This window comes from Oncorhynchus tshawytscha, linkage group LG01 (assembly GCF_018296145.1).
Source record: "Oncorhynchus tshawytscha isolate Ot180627B linkage group LG01, Otsh_v2.0, whole genome shotgun sequence".
NCBI classification, from domain to species: domain Eukaryota; kingdom Metazoa; phylum Chordata; class Actinopteri; order Salmoniformes; family Salmonidae; genus Oncorhynchus; species Oncorhynchus tshawytscha.
This window is the reverse complement of record NC_056429.1, coordinates 14,261,391-14,271,185: the sequence shown is the minus strand read 5'-3', so window position 1 is coordinate 14,271,185 and position 9,795 is coordinate 14,261,391. Positions and strand designations below refer to the sequence as shown.

The 9,795-nt window shown below is 42.2% G+C and overlaps 1 protein-coding gene across 1 annotated transcript in view; it reads left to right on the top strand.

The window, feature by feature from the left end:
* The first annotated feature begins 226 nt into the window (after positions 1-226).
* The window catches only part of drd4a (dopamine receptor D4a), a 30,303-nt gene continuing 20,734 nt past the window's right edge, over positions 227-9,795 (top strand). The window contains exons 1-3 of the mRNA XM_024384605.2: positions 227-1,144; positions 4,521-4,633; positions 5,283-5,962. Coding sequence (XP_024240373.2) covers positions 872-1,144; positions 4,521-4,633; positions 5,283-5,962 — 1,066 coding nt within the window. The 5' untranslated portion in view covers positions 227-871. The remainder of the gene's footprint in view (positions 1,145-4,520; positions 4,634-5,282; positions 5,963-9,795) is intronic.

Below are 9,795 nucleotides of genomic sequence, written 5' to 3'. Positions count from 1 at the left end.
GAGCTACCATACTGCAACTAACATACATTGAGCTACCATACTGCAACTAACATACATTGAGCTAGTAATGGCTGGAATGGAGCGAATGGAATGGATTTGATACCATTCCATTTATTCTGCTCCAGCCATTACCAATTAAGGTACCACAACCCCATGTGGCCCAAACGTAGATGTTCAGATGAGCATGATGCCTCTGCAAAAAAACACTCACTGCGACTGACAAGTAGTCTAACAAATGCATGCACATAGCTCTTAAATTGTGTATTGGACTTGGGTTCAAGGACAGAGCATGAAAACAGCCAGAACAGGTATAAGCGGCTTTAAGCACCTGGATTTGGAATGACGGACTTGATAAGCCTCATCAGGTTAAGAAAATAACTAGGCTGCGGAGAAACACAGCAGAGTGCATAGCCTTTCGATGGTGCGGTGTCAAAGTGACTCGATTTTAAATAATACACAACGGGATTAAATCTAACGCTTCTGGGTGGACTAGCAGTTTGATTAATTTCTTTTGATATCTACCTGTTATTATCAACTGGAACCCCGCATAAAGAGAGCGCGCGAAAGCTTCTTGTTGGAAAGCATAGGCTAATGCCGCTCTGTGGTTCTGTCCAGCGCGCACAGGACTGAAAAGACAGACGCGCATGATTCAGGACATCAAGGCGTCTCAACAGTTTTCGGGAATGAAAACTTCAACATGGCAAAATAAACCCATCCTGCATACCTGTTTGAAACGATGCCTACATGAAAATCCCTTTCACGACTGCCGCTTTCGCTCGGACCGGCCGTCACAGAGCGGCTTCTTCTTCTTTTTCTATTGGAAGAGAGGGAGAGAGGATCCTTTTCCGTGCGAGAGCGGCTGTCCGCAGAAATGCCAGGCAACCTCACTGTCTCAAACAACACCGTGCTAGTTCTGGGTGCTGAGATTAACACCGCACAAACCCGGGACACTGACTATAACTTCCCTGCTCTGATACTCGGAATATTGCTAATTGTGGTCATCATTTGTGGAAATTTGCTTGTATGCCTTAGCGTGTACAGGGAAAAAGCTTTGAAAACTACAACCAACTACTTCATAGTCAGTCTGGCTGTGGCTGATTTGATGTTGGCAGTTTTGGTTTTGCCACTGTTTATATATGTGGAGGTGAGTAAAATATATTTAACTATATTTGACTCTTTATGATACCTTGATGATGATGATTATTATTAATAGTGATAGTATTAATCATTACAATAATTACACATGATAATATGATAATAAAAAAAATCTAAATATGATATTCATAAGGGTCAATTAATTATGCTTAGAAGCCATTTCAAATAAGAGCACATAATGTAACATTGTAATATTGTAATATGCCATTTGTCACTCCAAACCATAGACTATGACAGAACAGACCACATGTTTAATCAATAATATAAATTGTCATTTCAAATTGATATTATGCATAGTTAATAGTATGAAATATTTACACAATTGATTATTGTCTAACAACCTATTGTCTTGAGGGGAAAGGTTTATTACATGTGTTGTAGCTGATGCAAGGATGCACACTGCACAGAATAGATGACGTGCATACTGTATTAACACAGTTAACTCATTAATACAATGGTTTGCAAAGGCATGTGAACCTAGATTGCTGTTGTCCAACCTTCTCTATATGGTTCGTCGACTACATTAAGTATTTGAGCCAGCTAAATTATCATTACACAACATGGCTTCACCAGATCTATTCCTGCTGCATGGTTTTTAATACTGAATGTTCAACTTGACCAATAATGATAAAAGAATACTGTAACTACACTGAAAAAATATATAAACGCAACATGTAAAGTGTTGGTTCCATGTTTCATGAACTGAAATATGTGAAATATACCAGAAATGTTCCGAATGCACACAGTTTATTTCTCTGAAATGTTGTCACACATTTTTTTACATCACTGTTAGTGAGCATTTCTCATTTGCCAAGATAATTCATCCAAATGACAGGCGTGGCATAGCAAGAAGCTGATTAAACAGCATGATCATTACACAGGTGCACTTTGTGTTGGGGACAATAAAAGGCCACTAAAATGTGAATTTTGGTCAAAACAACACAATGCCACAGATGTTTCATGTTTTGAGTGTGCAACAGGAATGTCCACCAGAGCTTTTGCCAGAGAATTGAATGATCATTTCTCTACCATAAGCTGCCTCTACTTCAACCGGCCTCACAACCGCAGACTACGTGGAACCACACCAGCCCAGGACCTCCACATCTGGCTTCTTCACCTGCGGGATCGCCTGAGACCAGCCACCCGGACAGCTGCTGAAAAAGTGGGTTTGCACAACCAAAGAATTTCTGGACAAACTGTCAGAAACCATCTCAGGGAAGTTCATCTGTGTGCTCGTCGTCCTCACCAGGTTCTTGACCTGACTGCAGTTCGGCGTCGTTACCAACTTCAGTGGGCAAATGCTCACATTCGATGGCCACTGGCACGCTGGAGAAGTGTGCTCTTCACAGATGAATCCCTGTTTCAACTGTACCGGGCAGATGGCAAACAGCATAACGTATATGGCTTTGTGTGGGCGAGCAGTTTGCTGATGTCAACGTCGTAAACAGTGTGCCCCATGTTGGTGGTAGGGTTATGGTATGGGGAGGCATAAGCTACGGACAACAAACACACTTGCATTTTATCAATGGCATTTTGAATGCACAGAGATACCGTGACGAGGTCCTGAGGCCCATTGTCTTGCCATTCATCCGCTACCATCATCTCATGTTTCAGCATGATAATGCACAGCCCCATGTCGCAAGGATCTGTACACAATTCCTGGCATGCATACTCACCAGACATGTCACCTATTGAGCATTTTTGGGATACTCTGAATCAACATGCACGACAGCGTGTACCAGTTCCCGCCAATATCCTGCAACTTCGCACAGCCATTGAAGAGGAGCGGGACAACATTCCACAGGCCACAATTAACAGCCTGATCAACTCTATGCGAAGGAGATGTGTCGCGCTGCATGAAGCAAATGGTGGTCACACCAGATAGTGACTGGTTTTCTGATCCATGCCCCTACTTAAAAAAATATATATCTGTGACCAACCGATGCACATCTGTATTCCCAATCATGTGAAATCCATAGATTAGGGCCTAATGAATTTATTTCAATTGACTGATTTCCTTATATGAACTGCAACTGTTACGTCTATATTTTTGTTCGGTGTAAGTATTTCAGAAATAATCAGATAACACTGACATCCACTGTCTCTAAAAAAAATCATACACTGTATGAGGATTGGAATCTAACTTCAACCATGTAGATATAGCTACGCTGTAGGCATAAACTCTATTTGACCCCTCGGGCAGACGCTTGGGTTGCCTCGCCACTAATAGTACCAGAACCCCCTGAAACGAGTCACTGCACAGATGCGTCCCCATTCCTTTTGCCACTGCACATGCCTCACCCGCAGCATTACACACACATTTTCCCAGCGGCAGTCATCACTGGGCCGGGAAACTGAAGCTGACTAGCACCTCCCCTATGCCCCTCTCCTCCTCCCCTAAGCCAGACAGCCACTAGTAGCCCAGAGACCCAGCAGAGGAACAATGGTTTGTCACTGACAGAACATTCCATTCCCAGGGCCACTGTCCCAAGTGCCACACTGGACACCGTTATGGCGCCTTCAGAGGGGACAAGACAGCTTGAAATAGCATCCGACTGGCCAGTCTGATGAAATTATTTAGCAGCCCATCTCCCTCCCATCCTTGGGGTGATCGCTGATCTGACATGACTCAGTGGAAGTGGTGGAATCCAGCCAAGTTGGAACAGTGATTAGGCTACTTCAAGGCTGAGGAGAAGGAAGGAATTAGGAAAGTGTTTAGCCTATAGTGTTGAAACCGAGGCTCATGTATCACATCAAATGGCAGACTGGCAGTGAACACATGCCGCCAACCTGGCAGCCATATATGGGTCATTTTGATCAGAGAGAGAAACAAGACATTAAGAAAAAGCCAATTAAAAGGTTTGTCCATTTATTCCTCAGGTGATAGAAGGCCATTCAAATCCTTTCAATTTTGATGAGAACAAAACGTGCCATAACCCAGCACTGCGCACCACACCTGCATTTCCCAATCAGCCAGAGGGGCCGGGCTGGAGAGTGGTGTGTTTTACTCTGCTCAGCTGTATGACAGAGCTGCAGCAATGCTAATGAGGAAATTAAGATTTCTCACACAGCCAATCTGGTGGGTGCAGAACACTAGCCTGGCGGAATACCTTGTGGAAGTGATTAGAGGCCAGGGAGGGGCAAGGAGTTGTCAGAAGACCTTGGCTCTCTAAATTAATTTAATTATCAGCTGTATTGTAGGAGACGGTACAAGATGCCTCCCCTCTGACCTTCTTCAATGCGTTTTGAGAAGGAGGCAAGGACAGAGGATGTGGGGAATCGGGGAAAGATGAATGGAGAAAGAGACTGATGTCTTTGATGCTGCTCTCTGACCATGTGGGTTTTGTTGCTCTGATCTGTTTCAGTTCCAGGATGGTCTATGGTCACTGAACATGCACATCTGCGATGGCCTGATGACCATGGACGTGATGTTGTGTACAGCCTCCATATTCAACCTCTGTGCCATCAGCATCGACAGGTGATCAGCCTTTAACTCTCTGTTAACATTCTGTCCGATTTCTCAGGTGGTGGTCGAAGCTCTGAGGTCAAGTATCACTTTATGACAGAAACAGCATTACATTACAAGCATGAGTCAATTAATCTTATTAGGAAAAATGACCATGCCTCCAGCAATGACCTGTCATCTCTTGTCCCACTTCTCCCTAAAAGCACTCACTCTTAACAGAAAGCACAAATTAGGCAGACAGAAAAAAAAGAACAAAAAACAGAAACCTCAGGATAAAATATGTATCCATGTTGATCAACTGCCAGAATTGGCATGGAATCATTAGCTAGTTGACCTGATATGATTATCCTTATCTTTGCTCACTGTTGCAAAGTCTCTCACTGAAATGAAGATGTATAGGGCCTGTTGAAGTATTTGTTGCCTCCATGTTGCCTATAGCCAAGCAAACATTTTTCGCTTTCCAACAAATGGAAATCTGAAATAAATGAGAATCCAACACGTACACCAACATACATTTCCTGCATTTCTGTCAAATGTGATGTACTAGAATGACAGATCTAAGTAAATCATTAATTTACTTCATTCGTAAATATTTATCTTCTACACAGAGTATAGATACAACTCCTCTCAATCTCTTCTCTGGTTGATGTGATTCATTCAGGTTCATCGCTGTCTCCATCCCACTTAACTACAACCGTAAGCACGTGGACCAGAGACAGATCTTCCTGCTCTCCGCCACGTGGATCCTGGCCTTGGCGGTGGCCTCGCCCGTCATGTTCGGCATCCAAAACGTCCCCCAGCGGGACCCAACAGAGTGTAAGCTAGAAGATGACAACTACGTGGTGTATTCCTCTGTCTGCTCCTTCTTCATCCCTTGCCCCATCATGCTCCTCCTCTACTGCGGGATGTTCCGGGGCTTGAGGAGGTGGGAGGAGGCGCGCAAGGCCAAGCTGAGGAACAGCATCCAGGCCTGTAGGAAGTTCCAGGAGGCCGCTGCCTCCTTGCCCCCGCTGGCCTCCCTGCCTCCTCCGCCCCCCGTTATCAAGCGGGATGAGCTGACAGACATGAAGCAGGAACTAAAGGATATTAACCTGGAGGAGCTGGACCCTTACCCCCTAGAGTCTCCAGACGGCCCCTATAACAACTCTTCACCAGACACTCCAGACTTCCCCTATAACTCCTCAACCACTCCAGAATACAAGGACGGTCCTGTGCCCACTGTGGTGGCCTACTGTAACATTAAGCATAACCTCCACCCCACACCCGACTCTCACAAGAAGAAGAGGGCCAAGATTAATTGCCGAGAGAGGAAGGCCATGAAAGTGCTTCCTGTCGTTGTGGGTGAGTGGAATTCTTTTTGTTCTCTTATCTGTTTGGTTGCACTTTGCGGAGCCTCTATTGTGGTAACAGTATTGGCCAGGGCACTGATGCAACTGTTCATGTAACTGTGTAACTGTTGCAGTGTCAATGCTACAGAAAGAAGGTGCCTGTCTTTGTTAAAAAGCCAGCACTCACAGAAAACACTCCCTCGACCCAAGCCCAAGTTCAGAGTCAGGCAGTTCTCTTGAATTTCCATTAACGCTGCATATTAAAAAAGCTAAATAGACATTTCTGATTTAAATGCAAAATGTAGGGCTCTATTTTAATAAACCTAATGCAATGTAAAATCTTGGCACTGACGGTAGCGTTATAGGTTCGGGCGTGTGTCAGAAATATTTTTTGCTATTTTCACAACTGTAATTATTGTCGCAGTAGCTGGTGGTGGTGTGAAAGGGCTGGGTTTGGATGAATAAACAAGTGGATGTGTCGTGACTTGGCCCCTCACTGGCCAATCAGAACGTACTCCATGGCTAGATGTGGTTGCTTCAAGTTGTGTATTTGAGGTCTTTTATGAATTGCATTGTCATCAACTCCAATTTGAATGTTAGTCCATTATAGCCCAATTCGTTAAATACCCTGTCCCATATTTGCTAAATATGTTGAACATGTTTTCAGTCCACATTGTTCAAATTGCATTGCTTCAATATGGAACTACATTGTTAAACATAGGCTATAGCAGTCTGGACATGAAAATGCCAAACATAGTCAATAAGGAAGATTCAACTCACTAGGCTATTGATAAGGCCTTCAAAAAACAGTGTATAATTATAATCAAATTCTACTAAAAACGAAAAAACAACTTGTTTTAAATAGTCTATGTCTAAATACAGTTCCAGCCACAATAATTGCTCACCATGGGCGTATAATACAGACAAGGCAATTTAAGACTATGGAGAGTTTTCCACACATATACTGTACACATTTTTCATAGGAGCTGGATAAAGATCCAATATAAAGAGAAAAGGAGAATTTCCACTCACCATTATACTCGCAAATGTAATGTTTTATAAACATCATGGTACCATCTTACAAATCAAATATGCACTTCTCCAGAAATAGCGGACGGAATTCCATTGCATTTGAGAAAAGTATGTTCTCACCATAAACCCATAGCCGGGAAATCTTTCTACATAATAATTTTGGCTGTTAATCAACTTAAATGAAAAACAAATCACTGTTTTACGGGATTCACCGGAGCAAAAGGCACATCTCTCCTTCCATGAGCACTGTGCATCATGGATGGATAGGCTGCGCTTCCACTCTCAAAATCCATGCCATCATCAACTGCGTTGCTCAAATGCAGGTAAAGCCTGACAATATTCCAGAAATGCATGGCTATGACATCTAGTCTACAGGGTAGACAAAGTGGTTCCAAATTCGGATTATTAAATTACTCTTTATGTAGTGATCAATGGAGATATTTTTAGGGCCACCAAGCCAAAACATTGGCAGTTATATAATTATAAACTGGGTGGTTCGAGATGCAGAGTGCCTGGACACAGTTTTGAGGGAGTGTGCAATTGGCAAGCTGACTGCAGGAATGTCCACCAGAGCTGTTGGCAGAGAATTGAATGTTCATTTCTCTACCATAAGCCGCCTCCAACGTTGTTTTCGAGAATTTGGTAGTACGTCCAACCAGCCTTACAACCACGTGTTACCACGCCAGCCCAGGACCTCCATATCCGGATTCTTCACCTGCGAGATCTTCTGAGACCAGCCACTTGGACAGCTGATGAAACTGAGGAAGATTTCTGTCTGTAATAAAGCCCTTTTGTGAGGAAAACTCATTCTGATTGGCTGGGCTTGGACCCCCAGTGGGTGCACCCATGGCTGCACTCCTTCCCAGTCATGGGAAATCCATAGATTAGGGCTTCATTTATTTATTTCAATTGACTTGATTTCCTTATATGAACTGTAACTCAGTTAAAAGCATTGAAATTGTTGCATGTTGCGTTTACATTTTTGCTCAGTATAGTTAAATCAGCCATGACAGAGGGAATGGAAGCTTGTTGTGTGCAACAGGGAGGGCCGATTGAATGCAAGTTTCACAAAAATGGTTTACTGTTAAAACATTTGTAGCGTGTCTATCTATGGGTAACAGGGTTGACATGTTATGCTCGACCCACTCAGTTTTTCACCACAAAACACAAGAAAATGCCCAAAAAGAGTAGAACCAGCTCACCAGCTTTTACATTATGATTTGACTATTATATGTCCAATGTTTCTTTTGAAAGAAAAGGGTCTATTACCCCGAATATCACACATGGACAACTTCTATGGCCAGATATGGACTATATCCTGAGATATGTGACATCCTATTTTCTCTCTTCATGTTGACAAATACTGACTGTACACATCGCATATCTGTGTTTTCTCAGCACATTCAAGATATTAAGCTATATTGTTTCCAGATATGCTCCTCTTGGCTGAGGTCCATATCCTGATCTTGATATGCTTTTTTGATATGCTGAAAATAAAGACGATTTGATGCATTTCTGAATTTTGGATTTCCTCTGGATATTGAGTCATTAGATATCCTGAGATAGAAAATAAAATGTCCATATAGTCCTGATGACAAATACTGACAGTAGGCCTACACAGTGTTCTCAGCACATACGGTACAAGCCACATGCTCTTGACTGAGGTCCATATCAGGATCTTGATATGCTAAATAAGGACAATTTCGGATGCTTATTTGAGTTGAGGACATGCTCAATAATTTGACAAATATTAAATCCATATCATTCTTTCAGACACTATACTTTTTCTATTCCCTCTAGATAAAGGCAAAAGCAAACCGCAAGCTAAAGCACTGTAACTGGTAGCCTAGCAACAAGAATCATGTATTTTCTGCTGTGCAGTTCCAAGTATCATTTTTTTTATTTGGGCGGCACAAATGAGTGTGTCAATGGTGTGTGGTCGAACTGACAACTGGAGAAACAAAGAAGTGAGAAGGTGTTCAGAAAATACCTCCAAGAAGTTAACGCTAAAGTGAGTATCTAATTTGAGATGTTTTATTTATCTTAGCAACTGTAGTTCTGTCCTTGAGCTGTTCTTGTCTATTAATGTTCTGTATTATGTCATGTTTCATGTTTTGTGTGGATACCAGGAAGAGTAGTTGCTGCTTTTGCAACAGCTAATTAGGATCCTAATAAAATACCTTGAGGCTTGATGTGGGGGTACAAGCTACCTGGTAGACTAGTTAGCTCACAAATAACAAAAACCTTTTCACCCCCTATCAAGCCTCAAGGTGATAGCTAATGTTTTAAAACATTTAGGCATATTTTGCATTACCGATTAATATAAGATAACTAGCTTGTTCCAGTTAGTTTTGTCATCATGAATGAAGGAGGTAGAGTACCTACCTTGTGGTATGGTTATGTGAAAAAAAATGTTTTTGCAATATTGACTCAATTTTGATTCATGATTTATGCATTTACAGTTTGGAGTGGATCATAGACCAGCACTACCACCATGTTGGGTCTGGACTGCAAGGGACTGCCACTGATGACCCAATTTGCACCCATCACATCCATCGTCCATAAGAAACAGGGCAAGCAGGAGTATTGAGGGTGTGCAACTTTTATTTTCTATTAAATAAAATAAATGTTTAGCAAAGATTGGCTTACGTTTGCATTTTCACAGAAAACCTGTTGTGATTGCTGTTGTGATTGGAGCTCTAGCTATGCTGCATAAAAATAAAATGAAAATAAATAGCAGAGATATTCTTTGGAAATAGCAACTTAAATATGATAATGTTTCCTTTCCGTGCCTTGTATAGCTTACTACTGAAT